The sequence below is a fragment of the Heteronotia binoei genome, chromosome 15 (genome assembly GCF_032191835.1).
Source record: "Heteronotia binoei isolate CCM8104 ecotype False Entrance Well chromosome 15, APGP_CSIRO_Hbin_v1, whole genome shotgun sequence".
Classification (NCBI taxonomy): Eukaryota; Metazoa; Chordata; class Lepidosauria; order Squamata; family Gekkonidae; genus Heteronotia; species Heteronotia binoei.
In genome coordinates, this window is record NC_083237.1 from 65,455,032 (window position 1) to 65,479,278 (window position 24,247).

Below are 24,247 nucleotides of genomic sequence, written 5' to 3' on the forward strand. Positions count from 1 at the left end.
CCTCCAGTGCCTCTCCCCAAAATACCCTCCAAGTTTCAAAAGGATTGGACTAGGGGGTCCAATTCTATGAGCCCCCAAAGAAGGTGCCCCTATTCTTCATTATTTCCAGTGGATATGTTGAAAAGGTGTGCGGTCCCTTTAAATGAAGGCAAGCCTCGCCGCCGGAGTGGGGGGAAAGTGTGGAGCGCCTGCCCCTCCTTCCTTCCGCTAGCCCCGCCCCTGCCTGGCAACAAGCCCCTCCCCTCCCTGCAGGGGCCGATCGCGTCGCGCAGGCTTCCCGCCTTGGCTTGGGCCTTCTCGCTTGCCGTAGCTTCTCGCTTGCCCTTCTCGCTTGCCGTAGCGGAGAGGCGGGGACGCCGCAGCCCCGGGCACGAAATTTAAATTGGATCCCCGGACCGCTCCGAGGAGGGGAGGTCGCTGCTGTCGCCATTATCATGGGTGAGGCGGAGTCGGCGCGGCCTGCAGCGCTCGGACCGGGGTGGGAGGGAGACATTAATCTGCTTCGCGTCTCTCTTGGAGCTCTCCCGCCCGCCCCGGGAGTGGGGAGTAGGGTTGCCAATCCCCAGGTGGGGGCAGGGGACCCCCCGGTTTGGAGGCTTCAGGGTCATCAGAAAGCGGGGGGGGGGGGATGCCTATTGGCCCCTCCATTATCCCCTATGGAGACCGATTTCCATGGGAAATAATGGAGAATTGATCCGTGAGTATCTGGGGGTGGGGCTGTTTTTTTGATGTAGAAGCACCAAATTTTCAACATAGCATCCAGCGCCTCGCCCCAAAATACCCTCCAAGTTTCAAAACGATTGGACCGGGGGGTCCAATTCTATGAGCCCCCAAAGAAGGTGCCCCTATCCTTCATTATTTCCAATGGAGATGTTGAAAAGGTGTGCGGTCCCTTTAAATGTGATGGCCAGAACTCCCTTTGGAGTTCAATTATGTTTGTCACACCCTTGCTCCTGGTTCTACCCCCAGAGTCCCCAAATGTTTCTTGAATTGGACTTGGCAACCAAGAGGGAGAGGAGGGCGAAGCCCCCAGGCCCCATCCCGAGGCAGCCCCACTGGCAGGGGCATCTCTCGGCTGCCAGCCTCCTCCCCTCCCCCGAGGCTCCCTCTCTGCCGCCGGGAGATGCTCCCCAAGAAGCCCTCCTCCTTTAAACTCTCCTGGCCTGTCGGCAGTGCAGCCCAGCATGGCCCTCTGTGGGGCTGCCGGACCCTCAGGAGAAAAGGGAGGGCAGGGCTTGTGGCTCAAATCTCCAGGGCACTCCAAAGCCGGGGTTGGCAACCCGAGTCCCAGGCACTGGGTGGGCACAAGAAGGCCAGGCATCTCCAGGCACTGCTCGGTGTGATGCCTTGATAGTGGTTGAGAACTGGATTCTCCCCTGTGGGCAAGACCATTTTGGAGGCGGGTGGGTGACTGCGGGGCAGGCAACGCCCAGCATGCGCTCCTCTGGTTCTTAATAGGCACCGGGGGGGGGGGGGGGGAGGGCGGGGGGAATGCCCTTCTCTCTGGTAGAAGCTCTAATCATATGTGGAAATGGGCAGCTAAGCTTTTCAAGGCATGCGGTTAATCACACCTTGTGAAACCTCTATTGAAGAGACAGGACATTTTTTTTGTCTCCAGGCATTGCCTGTTGTTCTGTTCCAACAGAGGGGTTTGTACCCCACCTTTCACCGTTCACTTTGGGGGATCCAAAGTGGCTCACGGCATTCTCTTTGCCTCTATCTTATCCTCAAAACAATCCTGTGAGGTAGGTTAGGTTTAGACAGCATGACTGGTCCAAAGTCACCCTGCGAGATTCCATAGTACCAGTGGGGATTTGAACCTGTGTCTCCCTGATACTAGTCTGACACCTTTGACCATGACACCACACTGGCTCTTGCTCAGAGTACCTGGAGTAACTTGAAAAAACAGAAAAAAGGAAACCGTAATTGGCAGGCCCACACTGTGTGCCACAAAACTAAGCTTACAAAATTGCTGGGATACCCCCAGACATATCACCCATCCATCTTGGGCAGTTCTTGCCATTTGCATTTGAAAACGGAGTTGTCTGCAGGATCTTGAAGGTGCTCTGCTTAGGTGTCTAGATGGAGGATCAGTGCCTTAACTGACCATTTTAAGGCACTTCCTTATTTCCAATAAGCTCTGCTTTTTATACTGATAGAGAAAGCCACTTTAACAAAGGAGTTGCAAAACACCTCAGGGCTTTCTCTTCCACTCAGAGGAAATAAAAGGTTACTTCACCTCTTCTAGGCTCTGAAAATTCTGCATGGAGGTGGCCAAATATTTGGCAGTGGTTATAGCACAGCCTATTTAAAGAGCCACCCACCACCTATTTAAAGAGCCACCCACTCACCTGACTGTGAGCTCCTGTCCATGACAATGGTCAAAGGAACAGGGGTTGGCCTGGATTCCTTGCAAGCTGCCAGTTTGCTCTAGAGTTTCCTAACCCTGCTTGGGCTCTGCTGCTTCACAGCTCTCGGAGCTAGTAGTGTTAAGGCGAGGAAGTGAGAGGGCAGCATCAGTGAGTGCCTTGGGGGATCACTGTCCCAAAGAATTCTTTTCCATGTCTCTTAACTTCCAGCTCGAGCAGATGGTGCAGTCCAGAAGATTCAAAGTAAACCAGTTAGGAAACAAGTTCAGAGTGTGGGATCCATCAGGAGCCGGCCCTTGGCTGGGAAATCTTTCTTCTTGGACCTTCCCAGGGGCAAGACCCTGGAGTTTCTGGAAAAGTCTGTGGAACGATTTGGTGGGGTGAGTCCTTCTCTGCCTGGTCTAGAGGGGAAGACCTCTGCAAGAAAAACATAATAGAACCTAGAATAGTACCAGCTTAACAAGAAATAGTTTAGAAGATAGAAGATATTGGATTTATATCCCGCCCTCCACTCCGAAGAGTCTCAGAGCGGCTCACAATCTCCTTTCTCTTCCTCCCCCACAACAGACACCCTGTGAGGTGGGTGGGGCTGGAGAGGGCTCTCACAGCAGCTGCCCTTTCAAGGACAACCTCTGCCAGAGCTATGGCTGACCCAAGGCCATTCCAGCAGGTGCAAGTGGAGGAGTGGGGAATCAAACCCGGTTCTCCCAGATAAGAGTCCGCACACTTAACCACTACACCAAACTGTGCTCAAAAACACTGCCCTGAGCTTAAGGAGAATGTTTCCTTGTCCAATAAGTCTTGGCCCCTCTCTTCCCCATATGCTCTGTCATGACAACTCAGGTCAGCAGGGGCTTCTGCTGCTGCCAACCTGCAAATGGGCAGAATCGACCATTGGCCCCATGCACAGGCTTTCTCCCTTGCAGCTCCTGCCTTGTGGAATGGCCTGCCTGAAATCCTTGTGGAATGGCCCGTCTGAAATCCACCAGGGACAGGGCCTTTTCTGTAACGGCTCCTTGCTGGTGGAGCCAGCTGCCGGAAGAAGTGACGGCCCTGTGGGACCTTGGCCAGTTCCGCAGGGCCTGTAAGACAGCTGGTCTATAATTAACTGGCTGGCCTATAATTAACTGGCATTAGAAATTCTATAGAAGGTTCAGTGTAGTGTTTTGATAGATCGCTGTTTAAATGTTTTATTATTTTAATGTTTTAACTGTTGTAATTGATGTATTTTAAATTTAAAATTCTATGTTAGATTTTATATGTTGTGAGCCGCCCTGAGCCACTTCGGTGGGAAGGGCGGGATATAAATTGAAATAAACTTAAACTGCCCCAGGAGGTCTGGAGTCAGCTTCCGCTCTCTTGGCCTTCTGCAAACTATGCAAAACGAAACTATTCAAGAAGGCTTTTCTGCACAGGGAATAGGGTTGCACTGTCCAAAATGGATTTGGAGTGAGTAGCTGTGTTGGCCTGAAGCAAGAGAACAAAGTTTTGAGTCCAGTGGCACCTTTAAGAGCAACAAAGTTTTGTTCTGAGTATAAGCTTTCGTGTGCCACGGGACTCAAAAGTTTCTTCTACTCTCCAAAGCGGTTCACAAACTTACTTGGATAAACTCTTGGGACTTGTGGCCTATACTGCTGCATGTAGCATGTATGTAGTATCCTATTATGTAATTTCATGCATCCATATTAATACAAGCCCTCTGAGGAAAGGCTGAGAGACTTGGGAATGTTCAGTCTGAATAAGAGGAGGTTGAGGGGGCGGGATAGGATTGCTCTCTTGAAGGATCTGAAGGGCTGTCAAGGGTAGGGAGCTGTTCCTGGAGGCAGCAGAGGAGAGGACTCTAATGCCTTTTAATTGAGAGCTGAAAGGTACTGGCTGGATATTAGGAAAAACTTTTGTATGGTAAGAGTCGTTCAGCAGTGGAATCAGCTACCAAGGGAAGTGGTGAGCTCCCCCTCACTGGCAGTCTTGAAGCAGCAGCTGGACGGACAGTTGTAGGAGATACTTTAGGTCCGGGCTGATCCTGCATTGAGCAGGGGGTTGGACTAGATGGCCCTCCCATCTCTATGATTTTGTGCATCATGTTACATTCTGAAGTTTCTTTCAGGTGGTTCCAGACTTCTAAAATACTAATGCATTTGTTATTGAATATCCCTTTTTTTTTTTTTTTTTGTGATTGCCCTGGCTCGCTCTGTGTAATTCACCTTGAGTTCTTGTGAGAAAAGCAGAGTATAGATAATGTAAATAAACTAAAAATAAGTACTACTCCCTATAGCTAAGATTAGGTGAGATGTAAAATTTCTGGAAATTTTGAAACTGAAAAACCCCAGGGGTTGTTTTTTTTTTGGGGGGGGGGGGGTTCCAGAAAAAAATGGAAATTTTTGGAAAAATTGAAAAAAAAATGCTACATTTAGCACTTCTTTTTTCTTTTTCAGATTGAAAGTCATTCTGTTACTTTAGGAACATAAAATATGACTATGGACAATTTTACTTTTTACAGATAAATGAAAACTCTTACCTTTAAAAATTAAGTATATACTTTCAGGTCCGTTTTATTGCTCTGTATTTTCTTCCAAGGCTTTGAGGCACAGCGAAGCCTGAGTGCCAGTATACCCCCCCACCACATGCAGAAACAAAACTGAAACCTTTTTCTTTTCTTGTGACAACATCACTTCCTAAAGGAAGAAATGCACCTTGTTCTTGCATTGGACAGTTCAGTTTGTAACCTAGGACTTGCTTATCCTCAGTGCCCAGAAATTAGAATAATCCGATACCATACATATTTTTTACAAATGATATGGAAAATATTTGAACACCTTGTCTTAAAATATTTTATTCATCATGTTAAAATAAAGCATTCCAGAATCAATTTTTTTTTCCCTTTTTTCAATTTTTCCAATTTTTCGGAAAAAAAAACAAAAAAGGCATCAGGAAGAAACCGGAAAACACTCCATTTCTCCCTACCTCTCTAATTTTTCCAGTCACATCTCTAGGTGGGTGTAGGTCTGTGACGGGCTCACAGAAGCATAGTAACTTTCCCTTCTGATTTGATTTCCCCCTCCCCCTCCATGTGCAGCCAGCTGGGTGACTTTGGGCCGGTCACGGTTCTCCCAGAACACCTTCAGCCTCACCTACCTCACAGGGTGTCTGTTGTGTCCCCCTTTCCTCTTCCTCCTCCTTTGCAAAACCAGCGTTTGACTTTTATTCTTCAGCCATGATCTTAAACGCAGTTGTTGGTGGAGTTGAGAGGTGCACTTAGTCTGCCTGCAATTCTGGCAATGCTGAGCACCCTTGTGCAGCTTCAGGAGAGGGAAAGCTGAGATGAGAGGTTCTGAGCATCACATGTGTGCAGATCCTGTAGCCGCTGAAGAGATCCCAGACCATGTTGTCATGGTCTATGCAGGAGGGGGCTTCTTGGCCTCAAGAACAGATCAGTATCTTAAAGAAATACAGATGGAGTCCCGGGAACACTTATGGAAGAGCTCTATGAAAATATCTACATGTTATAACATTAAAGAAAATTGCTTTAAAATGTTATATACCATATTTTTTGCACCATAATAGGACGCACCTTCCTCCTGGGGGGCGATCCGCTGCCTCTGCCTCCGATCCCGGCGCTTCCCCCGCGCCTGCCTGGCTCCAGCTTCTTCCAGCAAGCGCTGGGATCGCTCCACGCTGCCCCCTCCACAAACCCAGCGCTTTGCGAGCGCCGGCTGTGGAGAGGGCAGCGTGCTTCCTCTGTGCCTGCCTGGCTCCAGCTCTGACACTTACAGCAAGCGCCAGGATCGCTCCCTCTGCCCTCCGATCCCAGCACTTGCTGTAAGCATCAGAGCTGAAGCCAGGCAGACAGGCACGGAGAAAGCACGCTGCCCTCTCCACAGCCGGCGCTTGCAAAGCGCTGGGTTTGTGGAGGGGGCGGGTGCTTCCTCCGTGCCTGTCTGCCTGGCTTCAGCTCTGATGCTTACAGCAAGCGCCGGGATCGGAGGGCAGAGGGAGCGATCCTGGCGCTTGCTGTAAGCGTCAGAGCTGGAGCCAGGCAGGCAGGCGCGGGGGAAGCGCCGGGATCAGAGGCGGAGGCAGCGGATCGACCCCCCCAGGAAGGTAGGTACCTTCGCTCCATAAGACGCACACACTTCCCCCCCACACACACTTTTTTTGGGGGAAAGTGCGTCTTATGGTGTGAAAAATACGGTAGGTGGTACATGACACCTAAGAAATCGGCAAAAATGAACAATCAGATGTCGGATAGATATGGGAAATGTAAAAAAACCCAAGAAGGATCTTTCTACCATATGTGGTGGACTTGTGAAAAGGCGAAACAATCTTGGCAAATGATTCAGCAAGAGATTTCGAAAGTTTTGGGATATAATATTAAGAACGCGCCAGACCTTTTTGGTTGGGATTACAAATGGAAACATTTCAAAAACAAGATAGAACGATAATTTGGCATATGCTATCAGCTGCACGGACATTATATGCGCAAAGGTGGAAACAAGACAAATGACCAGAAATGTGGGAGTGGGCTTTGACAGTTATGCAATGGAGTGAAATGGACAAGTTTACAAGAACCTTAAAAGAACAAGATTTAGAGAAGTTTAAAAACGAGTGGGGAGAGTTTCAAAAGTATATTGAAAAACAATGGAACGTTAAAGGACGTTTGGCCATCTTTGACAATGGTTAATCTCTGAAGAACCTTTATATGGATTACAGTTAAAAAATGAGATTATTGGATTATATCTTTTTCGTTTCTTTGTGAATGACTAAAAAGGACTACTATGAAGTTGGATTACAAATATGGCTTTTTTTTCTTTTTAACGTTTTTTTCTTTATGAAGAAAGATTCTTTAATAGATAGAATTTATTACCTTTTAACAAATTAAATAAAATAGCAATAAGGAATGGTTCGTAAAGGGGGTTGGCGCTGCCGGGGGTCACCAAAAGGGGGGAGGGGTGGAGAAAATGTCATGTATGTGTATTAATTTTAAATAACAAATGATAATATGATATTACAACACATTAGATTATAATAAATCGTTTTAAACAACACCAAAAAAAGAGCAGCTCAGTATCTCTTCTGCAGCCCCCTTTGTGTTGGGGGAGAGGGGAAGGGCGCTGTCTCTCATTCCCTGGCCCCTTACAGAGGGCAAACAGCTGTGTCTGGAAAGTGCCTCCTCTTTCCACCCTGCAACACATTTCTTTTTTGAAGTTTGAATTGTAAAACAGCTTTGAGAACCATAACTTTGATCGCTCTAAGTTCTGCAGATAACCAAGAGCACACAGGTTATTTATTGGAAGTCTATTCTTTTTAACAAGCTAAAGTAAATCTGAAAGTCGAAGATGAGATGGTTCCAGCTAACTGTTTTTAAAGTGTCCTGGTTACGTGGGAAATGTGACAATCTGTAATGGAAGCATTTCTGGATCCGTTGCAGGGACCATAGCCTGTAGCCTGACTGAGCAGTGAATCCACTTGGATTTGTGTGTTTGTGGAGCAGACTCTAATCTTTCCCCCCAGGATTTGAAGCCTCTTGCTGAGTCCCCAACTCTGCCAAATAGTTATTTAAATGATATTGTCCCCTCCTCTCTGCTTCCTTTTTTCTGGCTCCAGGTCGTGGAAAGTTTTCTCAGTAAAGAGGTGTCGTGCATTGTCTCTAATAACCCAGAGGCCAGGAAGGAGAATTGGGGAAGAAAGCAAACTGCTGCTGTCTTAAGGAATACCCAAGCTGGAACTCAGACCTCTGTGGGACTTGGAAAGGGTCACAGAGATCCCTCACACAAGCCAGCAGATGCCGTAAGATACTGTGGAATGGGTTGGCAGGGCTTAACTCCCTCACTCTGAGCCTGAGGTGGACTTCACCTGACACCGCCCCCCCCCCCTCCAAGTTTTCTGTATGTCATAAAAGGAGTCCACTCTGTGTTTCTGCTTGAGTCACTATTCTGGGCATGAGTGGAAGAAGGCTAGTCCAGAGCAGGTACTCGTGCTGGAACACAGTGGGAAGCCTCCTTTGAGGGCAATTGTTTCTGCTGTGCTTGCATGTTCGTATCTTTGCAACCAGTGCTGAGATATGGGAGAATTGACTGGGAGACACCTAAATCCAGCCACAATGGCTCTGCGGTCACAGGGGCCTTTTCATTTGTTCGCTATGCCACACGGGTTTAATGTGAGGATTGTGAGACTCTTATCGACATCTGCCTTATCAAGGTTGGCTTTCTCTTGGGCCATCCAGGCCACTGCCCTCCCCTCCAGCAATGATGCAACGTAATCGCTTTAGGTGCTGAATGAGGCAGGCATGCTCAGCCCACGCAGGCAGCGGAGGCCAAAGCAGCTGGGGGAGCCCTTTCCTCTGGCTCTTGGGTCATTTGGGAGCAGCAGCAGCAGCCCCTGCGCTCCGGTCTGCAGCGGCCTCATCTGCAGATCCCACCACCGAGCGGCCAGTGGCTGCGAGCCACCTTCTGCCCGTGTGCTGCCACGTCGTGCTTCGGAACTCTGTCCTCTGGGACCAGAAAGGCTGGTTGCAAATGGTAGTTAACACGGGGGCTGCTCCTACTAAAAAGATTTTGCTCTGGTTTCACGTCTCAAACTGGCATAGGGGTTTTTTTCAGAGCATCCACCAAACGTTCATCTAGTTGCCCCCTTCCTTTATTTTCCCCCGCTTTGCCACAATTATTTTCAAGCCTGGTTTGGGAGGGATTGTGGCCAGAGCACCTTCATGCGCCATGTGGACGGGGAGGTGCCTGGGTATGAAGGTTCCATCAGTAATGGACATATGGCTATGGCTTAAAATTGGGTATTGACATACTGCTAGAATGCTGTTCTACTATGTCAATTGCCAGTTTCTTTGTAGGTAGGCTCTGATAGCAGCGTTGAGGGTGGGGCAAGAGGAGTGAAGGGGGGCCGTGTTGTGGAAGCTCCACTCTGGGTTGGGAAACTCCTGGAGATTTTGGGGGTGGAGCCAAAGGAGGGTGGGGTTTGGGGAGAGGAAACTGATCCCTGTTGCTTGGAGATCATTTGTAATTCCAGGAGGTCTCCAGTCACCATCTGTAGGTTGGCAACCCTATCTGTAGCCCTTGAGTTGTAGAACGCTTATGCAGAAGGGAAGGTCTGAGCAGAGGGGCTCTGTCGTGGTGCCTTCCGTCCCTCTCCACAGCTTCTGTGCAACTCCTGGTCCTCCTCTCCCGATTTATTTTTAAAAATGCAAATTTAACTGCAAAGGCGCCCCCCCCTTCATTGACTAAAGAGCCTCAGTTCCCCCAACGTGCCTCCAGCCCAAGGCTCTGTTGCCCGCTGGTGCTGCGTGTTCCAGGTGTGGGAGGGTGCTGGCTCTCAAGGCCACTTCAGCCCCTTCCAGGCTTCCTTTCCCAACTCTGCAGCGCCCTTGACTGGGAAACTGGGGAAGGGGTGAGTGGCTGCCTTGTAGCCCCCTGCTGTGTCTAGCAAAGCCTGATCCCCTGCCTGTTACCCGTATCTGTAACCTGTCTTTCATTTGCTCATGCTGTGGCCTACATGCAGCCGGTGGGCTGGACTTCTGAGCGGCACTGAAAGGGCCCGACTGAAGAAGACTTTCCGGGAGAAGCAGGCAGGCAGGCCTCTCTTCTCCTTTCCAAGCTAACGAAGGGAAGGAAGGAGCTGCTGCTTTGACTTCCGGATGTCTCCTCAGGGGTGCCTTCTCCAAGGAAATTGGCAGTTCTGCCCTTGGAAGTGGTTGGCAGAGATGTGCACAGCTTGCAAACTTCCGTTTTTGGGACGGTTGATAGGGTGGCGGGAAACAAATGATGGGTGCTGATACCACCACAGCGCTGAGGAGTTGTACGGAGACAGGGATGGGCCTTGCAGCCCATTGCCGAGTCTAGGAAAACCTGATTCTTTGTTCCCGGTGTGTCTGCTTTATTCTGACTGCCCCCCTCCCTTATCGCAGGTCCCGGTCACCCGTGGGAAGGCTCTCTTGCAGAAGGCTGTCGGGACTCAGGTGAGCTTGGCGGAATGCCCATTACCTTTAAAGCCCTATATGGCCGAGGACCTGCCTACCTGAGGGACCGTCTCTCCCCATATGAACCCCAGAGAGCGCTGAGGTCAGCTGGAAAGAACCAGTTGAATATCCCTGGGCCAAAGGAGGCCAGATTGAAGACTACCCGGGAACGGGCCTTCTCTGTCGCAGCTCCACTACTGCGGAACCAACTCCCGGAGGAAGTGCGGGCCCTGCGTTGCTTGGACCAATTCCGCAGGTCCTGCAAGACCATTCTATTCAAATCGGCCTTCACTTAATGCTGAGATAAGATAGATACGCTGAAGATGTTATTAGCCACTGAATTTTATAAGATCTGTGTTATAGCACCTTAATGTCAATTCAATATGTGTGTTAAATGATGGTTTTATCTAAATGTACTATTACGTATTATGTTTTTTTGTATATCGTACTTACGTGTTGTAAGCCGCCCTGAGCCTGCTATGCGGGGAGGGCGGGATATAAATAAAAAGTTATTATTATTATTATTATTCTACCTAGCGATGAGACACAGGTATGGATGGTCCCCTAACCCCAGTTAGTCTGACCTCCCTGCTGTAGGGGAAATAGTCTCCCTGGCCACGCACCACCAGCATGCAACCCAGGGAGTAGGCACAGTGCTCGTGACAGGCTCCAGATGACTCCAGCAGCGAAGGCAGGAGCCGTAGGGGAAGTCAGAAAGGTCTTGTGGTTCTTTGTGAAAAGGACTGGAGCAGAGGGGGAGAGTCTGGGCCAGGATGCCAGCAGGGTACCTTGTTGCCCCTGAGGCCCCAGGGAAAGGTGGTGAAGGAGAGGCCTTTCCTAAGATAGCAGAAGGTGGCACCAGTCGTGAACTTTCAGTTCTGTCTCCAAGCAAGGGAGTTTTCTCAGAACTTTTCAAAGAAGGGGAATCCTCCCTCCTCCCAAGCTGTCCCACAAACTCCGCTGTGTAGGTCTCCTTTGTGCTCTCTGAATGTTTTCTTTTCCTTTGCTTCCAGAGTAACACCGGTGGCGGTGGCAGCAGAGTCCTTGCCAGTGCACGATCCTGGGGCATACAGATTATGCACATGGATGGTATCTTTCTCATGAGGTCAGAGGTCCTATGAGTCCCCATGATGAATATTGCCTGGGAGAGGAAGCATTGTGGCACTTGCTCTTCCCAAGGCCTTTCTGCAACAGCGAAGGTTTTAGCTGGGGCTGTTCCTCGTGCTTCTTTGTTCTTGAATTAAAAGGTGACTTTCTAGTCAGCTGCATTCGGATGATGTGACAAATGAAGGCTGCTCCACAGCGGGCATAATTGCAGCTTATTGTTGTGCGTGCTTTTCCCTCCCCTTCCTTGGATGTCGAGTGCAACTGGTGGGTTTGGAAAAATTTGAATTGAGTTCCGTTTACCATGATACCTGAATGCAGTCCCCTAGGTACAATGGACACCCCTTCCCCACCACACAGACGTATTCTAAGGGAGCAATCCTAAAAAGATCCGGCTGAAGGTAAATCTCATTTTAATCCAGAGAAGTTTTGCTAGGATTGCATCCCAAATCTCAGTTTAATCCCCATTTACAATAGTGGCTTGGGGGGAGGGTACAGACTCTACAGAGATACAGAGAGCCAGTTTGGTGTAGTGGTTAAGTCTGCGGACTCTTATCTGGGAGAACCGGGTTGGATTCCCCACTCCCCCACTTGCAGCTGCTGGAATTGCCTTGGGTCAGCCATAGCTCTCTTATTTGGGAGAATCGGGTTTGATTCCCCACTCCTCCACTTGCACCTGCTGGAATGGCCTTGGGTCAGCCAGAGCTCTCTTATCTGGGAGAACCGGGTTTGATTCCCCACTCCTCCCCTTGCAACTGCTGGAATGGCCTTGGGGCAGCCAGAGCTCTCTTATCTGGGAGAACCAGGCTTGATTCCCCACTCCTCCACATGCACCTGCTGGAATGGCCTTGGGTCAGCCATAGCTCTCTTATCTGGGAGAACCGGGTTTGATTCCCCCCTCCTCCACTTGCAGCTGCTGGAATGGCCTTGGGTCAGCCATAGCTCTCTTATCTGGGAGAACCGGGTTGGATTCCGCACTCCTCCACTTGCAGCTGCTGGAATGGCCTTGGGTCAGCCATAGTTTTCACAGAGCTTGTCCTTGAAAGGGCAGCTGCTGTGAGAGCAGGGTATCTGTTGTGAGGGGAGAAGCTATAGTAAGCCTCTCTGAGTCTCTGATTCAGAGAGCAGGGTGGGGTAGAAATCTGCAGTCTTCTTCTGGCATGCTCGGGCATTTCTCTGAAGTAGAGATCAGTTTCAAAGCTTCTCATATATCCAAAAGCTGTGCTTTGTGTGTAAGTTGTGTCCCAGAGAATCCTCTTGTCGTGCAGCAGTTGTGCACCTTTGCAGAACTCCGCCCGTCCCTCTATAAATGGCAGCTTCCAGGATTCTTAAGAGACGCTTAAGCCAGTGGAATACCTCTTTAGGTTTGGCTTTGCTGTTCGTTCAAAAATAGCAGCAAGAATTTGTTGAAATTGTGCTGTTTTCCTGTACGGCTGGAATATATAATATGTTTCTCCCCCAAGTGACCTTTACTCAGGAGTAGGCTAAAGCTCACCCATTTCTTGGCAATAAGATGTGAGGTCAGCTGGCTCCGGAGAGCTCCCTGCCGAGGGCTGCCCAAGGAACTTTGTAACAACGCAGCAGAGATTTCAACTGGGGCTTCATGCGTTGTTGTTATCTTGGCTGCATGCCTGGATTATAATCCTTGGGTGGGTGAACACAAGGAGTCAGATTTCTGAGCAACCAGAGCCCAAGTCTGCTGGTGCAGAAGGCCCCGGTGGTAATCTAGATGGACCTCTCCTCTTTCTGCCATTGGGCCTGTCATTGGGCTAGAAAGTGCCATGTCAGAGCTGCCGAGTACAGGTGGTTGCCGAGGGAGACACGACTTCGTCAACCCCCTCTGCACAGCCTTCAGGAGTTAGCCGGCTTCATTGCCCGCCTCCCTGGCATGACAAGCTTTGCCTACTGATTTGTGGCAGGGCAGGCGGCTATCAGAAGCACAAGAGCAAGCCAAAGGCTTTTTTGTCAGCAGACAACTGGACTTTTGAGCCAAAAGACAGTCTTTAATTTCTTCCTTACTGTGGAAGCTGCAGTTACCTGGGCATAAGGGCCACTAGATGTTTCCATGGTGGGAGGAGAGGCCTCTCTCTGTCTTTGTACTGGGGAGTGATGCAGCTTCACACTTAGCGGTGCTGTTTTAGTGACAACCCTCAGGAAGGCTGAGGAGCATATTGCAAAAAACATAAAGACCAACAATAAAAATTACTTCAAATATATTAGAAGCAGGAAACCAGCCAGGGAGGTTGTGGGACCCTTGGATGACCAAAGGGTAAAAGGATTACTGAAGGAGGATAGGGAGATGGCTGAGAAGCTGAATGCATTTTTTGCCTCCGTCTTCGCTGTGGAAGATGACAAGTGTTTGCCCGCCCCAGAACCACTAATTTTGGAAGGGGTGTTGAAAGACCTGAGTCAGATTGAGGTGACAAGAGAGGAGGTCCTACAACTGATAGACGAATTAAAAACTAATAAGTCACCAGGTCCGGATGGCATACATCCAAGAGTTCTGAAAGATCTCAAAGTTGAACTTGTGGATCTTCTGACAAAAATCTGTAATCTTTCGTTGAAATCTGCCTCCGTTCCTGAGGACTGGAAAGTAGCAAATGTCACCCCCATCTTTAAAAAGAGTTCCAAAGGAGATCCGGGAAATTGCAGGCCTGTGGATGGCAGCCCTTCAGCCTGCCTGTGGGGAGATATCCTGTGTTAAACCTCCCATTGCTTGCACCCAATGTTTGGGTGAGTTGGGTAGGATGGTGCTTTTTGTCTTTTTCTACAGGGTAGAACTTACTGTTGGCTCCTTAACTCGTCTCCTCACTCAGATATGTTCTCCTACTTCCAGTGGCTGGACTCCAAGGGGTGCCGTGCCCCAAGACAGGTTGGTGGAGGGGGCAGCTCTAGTCTGGGCATCCTGGTAGGACTCACTGAGCCAGGCTTAAGGTTGGAGGCAGCCTCCTTTAAAAACAAGGAAGGTTGCCTGCTTTGGGTTCGAAAATACCTGGAGATTTGAGGGTTGGGGCTGGGGAGGGGAGGGAAGAGACCTCTGCAAGGCCTAATGCCATGCAGGCCACCTTCCAAAGCAGCCATTTTCCCTAGGAGCAGTAGAATACATTTTAAAACAAACAAATCGGTGATTTTTGTAGTCTGAAGCATTGTTGTAATTCTGGGAGATCCCCAACCCAACGTGGAGGTTGGCAGCCTGAGATCCAAGAGATCCCTTCCCTGTGAGACCCTCTAGCCCAGCGGTGCTCTCCATTGCAACTTGCAGAGAGCCTCATCAACAATGACCATAATAGGCCTTACTGAAACATGGTGGGATGACCCTCACAACTGGAATATTAGGATTCAGGGGTACAACTTATTTAAAAGAGACAGGCAAATGAGAAAGGGCGGAGGCGTAGCGGTATATGTGAAGGAGGTATATACTTGTGAGGAAATATGTGAATCTGAGCATGGCAGCTCAGTTGAGAGTCTCTGGGTAAAAATAAAAGGAGTAAGAAATAACAGTGATATTATTGTGGGGGTCTGCTATAGACCACCAAGTCAGTCAGCGGACTTGGATGAGATGCTGCTACAGCAGATTGCAAAGTTCTCCAAGAGAAGAGATACCGTGACCATGGGAGATTTCAATTACCCAGACATCCGTTGGAAGTCCAACTCTGCTAAAAATGAAAAGTCAAATAGATTCCTGACTTGTCGTGCTGACAACTTCCTTTTCCAGAAAGTGAAGAAGGAAACAAGGAGATCTGCTATCTTGGATTTGATTCTCACCAACAAGGAAGAATTGATGGAAGAAGTGGAAATAGTGGGCACCCTGGGCAGTAGCGACCATGTGATTTTGGAATATTAAGAGACTATGATTTAGAAGTTTTTAAGACGGAGTGGGAAAAGTTTAGAAGATACGTAGAAAAAGAGTGGAAAATAAAAGGACATTGGACAATTTTTGATAATGATTAAGTTTTAAAAAGAAGAAGAATATAAATTTTTGTTTGAATAGTTAAGGGTACCTTTAAATATTTGCTTTTTAAGTAAATAACACTGGCGGGGGTCAAGTAACGGGGGGAGGGGTGGTTAGAAAGTAATATATGGGGCAGATAAAAGAAGTTTTTAAAGACGTAAGATATAGATTTATTACCCTATGTTACCAATGAAATTGTTTTAACCTGACAAATGACTGCTGTGGCACCATTATCCTGCCACGTGCAATGCCACCCACATCCCCAGAGCCTAAACTTCTTCCACGTACATACGTGGACGGGACAGGTGCAAATGTAACTTCCCCGGCTTTCTTGAGGGTGGCTGCTGGCGTGGTGCCTTTCCCGCCCTTCTCTGACTGTGATGTTCTCCTTGCTTTAGATGAAACCCCTTCCTTCCAGGTCGCAGGCCCGCACTCTGAAAGGTGAGTCTGGTAGTGCTGCTGCTGGAGACTGTGGGCCCGGGCACTCACTTGCTGCCTCCCATTCCATCACAACACCCTCCAGCGCTGTGGCTTGGATAGGTGCTCCGGGGAGCACACTCGGTGTTTAAAGCGCCCACTGGCAGTTTTCATGACACCAGAGAGTATCCATCAAAACTGCCTTGGCTGGCAGCCCCTTAGCGATGCTCCCTCTAAACTGTGGAGTTGAGCAACAATTCTACTTCTTGAGCTACCGGCATTAAAGTTGTGAGTGAGCGATTTGGCTGCTGCATCAGTTAGTGTGCTCTGGGGCTGTCCCTCCTGAGCTAAAACGAAAAAGTGTGAGAGCCGGAGGCTAAAAAAAACTGAGTTAGCTCACATTCATCAGTTTAGAGGGAACACTGCCCCCTAGTGGTCAGTTCTGTCAGCGTTAGGGTTTTGTACCTATTTCCTTCTCTAGTAGTCCCCTATCCGTAATGCAGTGCCTATTATTTATTTAAACTGTTTCTATCCCATCCTGTTTCCTTGGGCTGCCTCTGCACCATCCCCAGCAATGCCCAGTGTGAGGGGGTGAGGGTGGAGACTGGATGTGCCTCTTTGCATGGGCACACGCCTGAGGGCACTCTGCCGGAGAATCCTTGCATGAGAACTGCTGCTTCTCCATTGCTGGGTCCGGGAGCGGGAAGGGCTCTTTTTGTTGGGTTCAGCTCTGTCCCTCTTCGAATATTTCCTTTGGAGGCCTCCTCAGCCCAGGGGAGCCATGTTAGACGCCCCTTGCTATGCCTCAGCTGTTCACATTTTCTCCCCCCCCCCCTCCACCTTTCCCCACATCCTAAGCATTCCTCTGATGCTTGAAACGGCCAAGAGGGTTTCTTTGTGCAGCTAATGAGGTCTGTCTTGTATTCCCTGGAGACGCTGCTGCAGGTGCCAGCGCTGGACCGCGTCCCACTTGCTAACAATGCAGCTTTGGCACCGTGCTGGCGCTGTGCCTGCCGAAGAGGCAGGCTGTCATTTTAATAGAAGAATCGGCTTGTTGCGCACAGCTTAAGCAACAGTCACTGGCAACAGCTTGCTGAGCTCTTTTTCGCAGAGCCGGCTGCTTAGCAGCACCCCTACCCCTTCTGTGCCAAACTTCTCGGGAAAAGTTGCTTGGGTAGGAAAGCGACCAGGCCTTTCTTCCTCTGAGAGGAGGAGATAACACAGCCCTCTCTCTCTCCCTCTCTCTCTCTCTCTCTCTCTCATATTTAACTAACTCTTATCTTCTCATTGTCTGATTTTCTCTTTGGGGTTGTGCAAAAACGATTGAGTTTGTTCCCCCCCCCCACTTGTGTTTCCTTTTTAGTGACGAGGCTCCAGCGGCCCTTCCTGAAAATTGAAGATGAGAGTAGGTAAGGGTCCCCCGCCCCCCGGGGAGTGTCTGCCAGGGCCTCCCTGAAGCCATCACCCCTTGGGCTGCACACCCACCCTTTCCCCCAGACGTGCAGGAGGAAAGTAGTTCATAGCCCCTCAGAGCGCAGAAGCTCAGCTGCATCAGCCCTGGTTCGAGCTCGGGTGGGAGACCACCGAGGAAGAGGCACAAAACAGCCCACCTTGAAAACCCTACAAGGTTGTCAGAAGTCAGCTGTGACTTGAGGGCCCAGAAAGAGTAAGGAACTCTGCGCATGCTTGGGGGGTCCAGGTCTTTGATATTCCCGCTGTTCTGCAAGGATGAACCTGGGCATTGGCTCTGGGGTTTCAGCTCCGGGGGAACCCTGGCTGTCCCTTTGTGCCCCAGCCTAAAATCTCTGCAGACCAGACGTACACCCAGGTCTTCTGCCGTGTCCATCCTCCCTGGACTGATCCTCACTTCTTGCTCTTGTAGAAGACTCTGCCCCTTCCTGCAGCAGTTCAAGAACTTCCCGGAACTGTGTTTCCCAGAGGGGAGAAGACACAGCAGCCCATTTGACTCTCCACGATCCCCGGCCAGCTCGAAGTAAGCGTGTGCGTGGGGGGAGGGGGGATCCAGAGGGCAAGGCAGCTGGGCCAGTCAGCACCGAGGAACCCAGGTCTGCTTGTGTGGAGGGGGACCCTGCTGCAGAATGAAACTCCACTGTTGGGGGGCGGGTTTCTGTGTCACAGTCCGTTGGAGGGGAGAGCCCTCTAGCTGGGCTTCCCTGAGTGGGGCGCAGGAGAACGGGCAGTAGTGTCTGTGTCATGTCTGGAGGAATGAAATCGAGGGCTTGAGAGGGGGAGGGAGTGCCATGAATTCATGTTGTTTTTCTCCCCCTCTTCCTCTCCCCTCCACCTGCAGAACACCAGAAGGCCAGCTGGCTCACAGCGGCAGTTCGTCTGACTGTTGTCTACTCCCAAAAAGGCAGAGAGGCTACTGTGAATGTTGTGAAGAAACCTTTCTGGAACTGCAAATGGTTACTAATTAATATGATGGAAATGCATGCCCTGCCCCCAAAACAAAAAACTTGGAGAGAGCCAGTTTGGTGTAGTGGTGAAGTGTGCGGACTCTTATCTGGGAGAACCAGATTTGATTCCCCACTCCTCCACTTGCACCTGCTGGAATGGCCTTGGGTGAGCCAGAGCTCTGGCAGAGGTTGTCCTTGAAAGGGCAGCTGCTGTGAAAGCCCTCTCCAGCCCCACTCACCTCACAGGGTGTCTGTTGTGGGGGAGGAAGGTAAAGGAGATTGTGAGCCGCTCTGAGACTTTGGAGTGGAGGGCAGGATATAAATCCAATATCTTCATCTACTTCACAGGGTGTCTGTTGTGGGGGGAGAAGATAAAGGAGATTGTGAGCCACTCTGAGTCTCTGATTCAGAGAGAAGGGCGGGGTATAAATCTGCAATTCTTCTTCTTCTAAAGCCAAGCAGCCAAAAGAGGCGGTAATTAAAAACAGACAGCCCAGCTTACGTAAAAAACATACAACACAGCCACCATATATCCCTTGTCTCTCACTCAGTAGAAGAGCATTATATACCAGAAGTTCACTAAAATTAAACCTGGCACAAACATACCCATTGCCCAACCACCATCCTCCACAGGCACTGTGGAAGAGGACTGTTTTGACTGATCTCTGGAAAGCCATCCCAGGTGGGTAGGGCACCTCTGACAGAGTTGGCGTGCAGGGGAGGGCAGCCACCAGAGATCTCAACCTGCGTGCCGGTTGGTACGGGCAAAGATGGTCCCTATGTTGTCCTGGTCCAAAGTTTGAAAGATCCAACAGCAGCACAGTGAATCGCCCCAGAAGCAGACAACGAACTGTGGCAGTCTGGCAGGCCTCAGAGATCAGGCCTCCCCCATCAAGGGTCGGTTACTTTGTTCTGCACCAGTTGTGGTTCCAAACCGTGTTCTTATGTGACACAGAGTGTTGGACTGGATGGGCCATTGGCCTGATCCAACATGGCTTCTCTTATGTTCTGGCATCTGAAACAACAAACCTACCCAGTTTTTGCAATCATAAGGGACAGGAACTCACTGCCTGTCTTTAAACAGGAGCTGAACTCTGTGCTCCTGCAGAATTGTGGCGCAGACACAAAATTTGGGTCCTTCAAGCTGGCCTGACTGCAGTGACTAGTGCGTAAACTGGAGGTGAGGCGGCTACCCTTCCCTTTCAAAAGAACCCCAGAAGACTGCAGAGTCAGTCTTCTAGGGTTCTTTTGTTTGGATCTTGTTCCCTGGGGAGAGCAAGTTGCTAGACCTTGTGGTGGCAGAAACCTCCTAACGTCTTGGGATTCCTTCATATCAGTCAGCCAGGCAGAGTGAGTTGCTAGACTTCATAGGGGCAGCAACGTGGAACCATCACCAGTTCCCTGGGCGCCTTCACATCCAGATTTAGTCAGGCAGCTGTATAGAGTGAATTCTTCTTGTGAAGGGCTGGGATGCAGAGAGCTGCAGCCTTTCTTCCCGGCTTCCCCTGAAAGCTGCTCTGCCAAAGCCCTGCCAATCTTCTCATCTCTGACCGCAGAGGGCGTTGTCTGTCCTTTGCCCGTGGGAGCTAGTGCTGTTTGCCGTTGGTCCCCATGCCTTCCTCTCCCAGCACCTTTTGCCCCACTTGGTGCCTTCTCATTTCGCCTTTATGTTCCCTTGCAGCACCTCCACAGCCCTCGCCATCGGGCATTTGTCCTGGACGCCTCCCACTATGCTCCAGTGGACAATCTCATCTCCCAAATGAACAACATTTTTGCAGGACCCTCTTGCTCACCACTGCCGCTGAGGTAACGTCTGCGGTTCTGGAAGTTGTATGCAAGGGGGAGGGATGGTGGCTCAGTGGTAGAGCATCTGCTTGGGAAGCAGAAGGTCCCAGGTTCAATCCCCGGCATCTCCAAAAAAGGGTCCAGGCAAAAAGGTGTGAAAAACCTCCACTTGAGACCCTGGAGAGCGGCTGCCAGTCTGAGAAGACGATACTGACTTTGATGGACCGAGGGTCTGACTCAGTATAAGGCAGCTTCATATGTTCATATGTTCAATTCAAGGGTCAGATGTTCTGCTGTTGGATCGAGGCCTGCTGGCTGTTAGCGGTCTTCTTGGGAAGTTGAATTGAGTAAATGGGCCTGCCACGGGGATGGTGTTATTTATGTATTTATTTTGAGGCTTGCATCCCACTCAACCCCGCAAGCAGGCACAGGGCAGCTGACCACATATAGTTGAGTAAAATCATATGAGCATGACTAAAACAACTCATCAAAACATCAATCCAACCAACCAGCCTTGAGTCAAGTAATTTTTGCAGCTGCTCAGCAGCACAGCATGAGAGCTCTTCTTCTTCAGTGTTGGCTGAACTCATGTCAGACCAAAATCACCACCGCCGTGTAGCCAAACAAAGAATTTATAAATCCAAAATTGAAGCCTCTTCCTATTTTCCAAAGATACCTTATACACAGTACAAAAATTTCCACAACACAAATATCTAACCAGTTCTTTCACCGATGTGCCGTATAATTCTTCCAGGGAAGATCCTTGTTGAAACTTTCATTTAGAGCGTACGTTCATAGTCCTTCTCATTGTTGTGGCAAATCCAGATCCCCTACAGTAACGATTCCGAAGGCTCCGGTCTTCTCCTTACGTGCCTGTCGACTTTACGGGTCACGTTTTGCAGAGCTGCTTGATCCCAGAGCTGTTCTGCAAATTCAGTCTTTTGCTGTCGAAAGAAGAATTTTGACAGCAAAGGATTGGATTTCAGATTTGAATTTATAAATTCTTTATTGTTTGGCTACATAGTGGTGGTGATTTTGGTCTGTAATATACTGCGTTGCCGCTTTGTTTGTTACCTGTTTGAACTCATGCCAGGGCTGTTTTGCCTAAACAGATCACCGAGACCAGGCACCCAAGACAGAAGCAGCAGAGCCCGGATGTTACTGGACATCCACCGCCTCAGCCAAAGGCCTGACTTTATCCCAATCCTCCCCCCCAAAAGAAAGTGCCTTTGGCCTCCTCAGCCTGAGAGTCTTGTTCGGCTGGGGGGAGGGAGGGGTTCAGATTTGAAGCCAGGAAACTAATACGGGGTTAGAAATCCCAGCAGCCTCCAGGTGGGACCCGGGGATCCCCCAGAATTCCAGCTCCTCTCCAGACTCCAGAGACCGGTTCCCCTGGAGGAAATGGCTGCTTTGGAAGGTGGATTTTCTGGCCTTGTGCCCCACTGAGGTTCCTGCCCTCCCCAGGCTCCACCCCCTCATCTCCAGGGGTTTTCCATCTGGCATCCCTACAGTGGGTGGAAAGGGTTAAAGCTTTCCATTCCGACTTTCTTCCAAAAGTTAAAAAAAAAAGCACTCCAGAGTTCCATTTTCTGAATTTCCCTGGTTTGGAACTTGGCGGTGCTGGGGACAAAGAAAGAATGACTGTGTCCCATCATGCCCTGCTCAAGAGTTTCCCACAGGCATCTGCCAAAGGCTAGTTCATGGAAGAGATGTCCGCTGTGGTGGGGGCACCAGAGCTCCTGCCATTCGCCCAGTGGCTGCCTTCAGCCCCTTCCTCATGGCTTGGGGGGGGGGGGCGGAGGGAACTCTTGCCCCTGCACCTAGTGGTTAGCGGCCCTGCTGAGTTTGGTGGCCCGGACAATAAGTGCTGGGGCCCATTGCATAAAGGGTGCCAATAATAGCACCGGGCCCAAGTTCCTTCTGCAATTCCTAGTTGACCAGCTGGGCAAATTCCCTGGTTCTCCTCCCTCCTTCAGTCTTGGACTTCCTTGAGCAGTCTTTGGGAATCTACTCGCTTTATCACTCTTGGCCCCTTTTCTTCACACAAAGGTGTTCAAAGAGAGAGAGTGACAGTGCACAGGAGTTGCTTTGCTGACTTGAAAACACCAGGTAGAGTTTAAGTCTCCATTTCTTTCCCTCAGGGTACCTCCGGCTATTTCTGATGACCGCTCTGGATTTCGAGAGGACATTTTGCAGAGCCTCCCGACATCTTCTGGCCCACCTCCACGATCCTGCCTGTCTGGTGAGAGCTCAGCTGGCTGCTCTGTCAGGTCAACCCCCACGGCTGAGGACCAAAGTCTCCCTGCGGAGATGCTCAACACCCCGGCACTGCTACTCACCTCCCAGCCCCTATCTGACCAGGCCGGTGGCAGCGGCAGCAGCAGTGGTGCTGAGCACCATGGAAGAGGAGGAGCGGATGCAGGTGCTCTGCTGAAGCCCGCAGCCTCCCTCAGAGCAGGATCTTGGACTGCCCCGCAGCAAGCGATCCGGGGGGACCCCGCTGCTCCCCTGCCCCCGCAGCCTCGTAAACGCAAACTGTCATACAGCCCCTCTGGGCAGGTCAAGAAGAGGCCTGCGTTGACCAGACAGCTACTGCCAGATGTGCACCCGGGCATCCCTCCCGCTGGCCCAACAGAAGGCTCCTTTTCTCAAGAACGTGGCAGCCAGTCTGGTCCAGGAGGCCTCCAGCTCTCTGCAGTTCCAGCTGCCAAGCCCCAGCACTGCCTTCACGCCCCCACACAGCTCCCTCCGGAAGGCTCCGCTCGGCCCCCTCGAGACTGTGCTCTTACAGGTACCGGGCAGCAGCCGGAGCGGAAGGAAGGGGGTGCTGTCCTTCCCAGTGAGGAAGGGCGCACGCAGGCCCTGCACAAATCCCCCATTGCAGATGCCAAACTCGTCGCGCCTGACATTCCCTCGGCTACATGCCCATCCTCCCAGCTGCCTGACTCTGGGGCCCGGCCACGTTCTCCTGGCGTGGGCCCCTCTCAGTTCCTGGAGGCAGTTGGGCCAGAGTGGCCGGGCCTAGGCTTGCCTCCCCTGGTGTGCTCTGCGGAGCCCTCTTCCTCCGAGTCAGAGTGGGACAGGTCACTTCTGTGCGCCCTGGAAGGCACCTCCCGGGTCCCCTTCGAGCATCCCATCGACTCTGCGCTTCTGGGGACCCGCGTCAGGGTGCAAGACAGCGGCTACGAATCCCACCTTTGTGCTGTGCTCTGGCAGACCCTGGAGCCTCGCGAGGCACGCCAGGGAGACTCAAGCGGTTGCCACGGCCACAAAGAGGTTCTGCGGACTCCCTTTGGTTCCCTGGACAGGCTGGGCCCTCTTTTCCGAAATGAGCCCGCCCCACCCTTCTGACTGATATCCCCCCACGCACCCTTGCAACGGGGGGTGCTGCCAGTGGCCAGGGAGAGCACTCCACAGGACTCGGCTCTCTGTTCAGGCTGCCAAACATGCTTCAAGGTCAGCCTGTGGGGGGGGGAGCCTTTGGGCGGCGTGGGGGATACTTGTTGTAGCTGTATTCAGGCTGCGTTCCTTCCCAGCAGTGGGCAAGAGAGGAAGCAGCCCTGCAGTCACACAACCCCTCCCCCAACCTCCTGCACTGCTCCCAGAAGAGGGGGGCGAAGGGCCAAGCCTGGGCCCAGTTTTCCTCCCACCACCTTCTCTGATTTCTGGCCAGTGGCTTCTCTGGTGTTATCTCTCTCACAGGAACGAATGAATTGTTTTTTAACAGGACTTTTTTTGAAAATAAATTTCCAAGACTGTCACTTCAAGGTGTTGTCTGTCTGTCGCATCTTAATTCCCCTTCCGAGGAAGCTCCCTGTTTTATGCTGGCAGCCACCCTCGTGAGGCTGGCTAGAGGGAGCAGGTGTGGCTGACCTGAGGACACCAGACCTGTCCTCCTGGGCCCACAGACTTCAGGGGACCGAGAAGGGCAGAGCTCTGCTGGAAATCTGGGGTGGGGGGCAGTGCTCAGAAGATGAAGATATTGGATTTATATCCCGCCCTCCACTCCGAAGAGTCTCAGAGCGGCTCACCATCTCCTTTCCCTTCCTCCCCCCCCACAACAGACACCCTGTGAGGTAGATGAAGATATTGGATTTATATCCCGCCCTCCACTCCTAAGAGTCTCAGAGGGGCTCACAATCTCCTTTACCTTCCTCCCTCACAACAGACACCCTGTGAGGTAGATGAAATATTGGATTTATATCCCACCCTCCACTCCGAAGAGTCTCAGAGCGGCTCA

General features: G+C 50.7%; 1 protein-coding gene across 1 annotated transcript; it reads left to right on the forward strand.

Annotated features, from left to right (window-relative positions):
* Positions 1–2,574: 2,574 nt before the first annotated feature.
* On the forward strand, positions 2,575–23,768 carry DBF4B (DBF4 zinc finger B). The gene is made up of 11 exons (XM_060256033.1): positions 2,575–2,749; positions 7,974–8,156; positions 10,282–10,332; positions 11,346–11,421; positions 14,253–14,344; positions 15,787–15,829; positions 17,169–17,214; positions 17,688–17,798; positions 18,117–18,231; positions 19,904–20,028; positions 22,149–23,768. The coding sequence occupies exons 4-11, from the start codon at positions 11,409–11,411 to the stop codon at positions 23,356–23,358; spliced, it is 1,755 nt and encodes a 584-aa protein (XP_060112016.1). The 5' UTR covers positions 2,575–2,749; positions 7,974–8,156; positions 10,282–10,332; positions 11,346–11,408; the 3' UTR covers positions 23,359–23,768.
* The last annotated feature ends 479 nt before the right edge of the window (positions 23,769–24,247 follow it).

What these genes read in the sequence shown, in the direction of transcription:
- DBF4B (XM_060256033.1), top strand. An exon ending in GCTCTAGTCTGGGCATCCTG is followed by an intron (nt 14,345 to 15,786) that starts GTAGGACTCACT and finishes TCCTTGCTTTAG; the next exon opens with ATGAAACCCCTTCCTTCCAG. An exon ending in CCTTTCTGGAACTGCAAATG is followed by an intron (nt 18,232 to 19,903) that starts GTTACTAATTAA and finishes GTTCCCTTGCAG; the next exon opens with CACCTCCACAGCCCTCGCCA.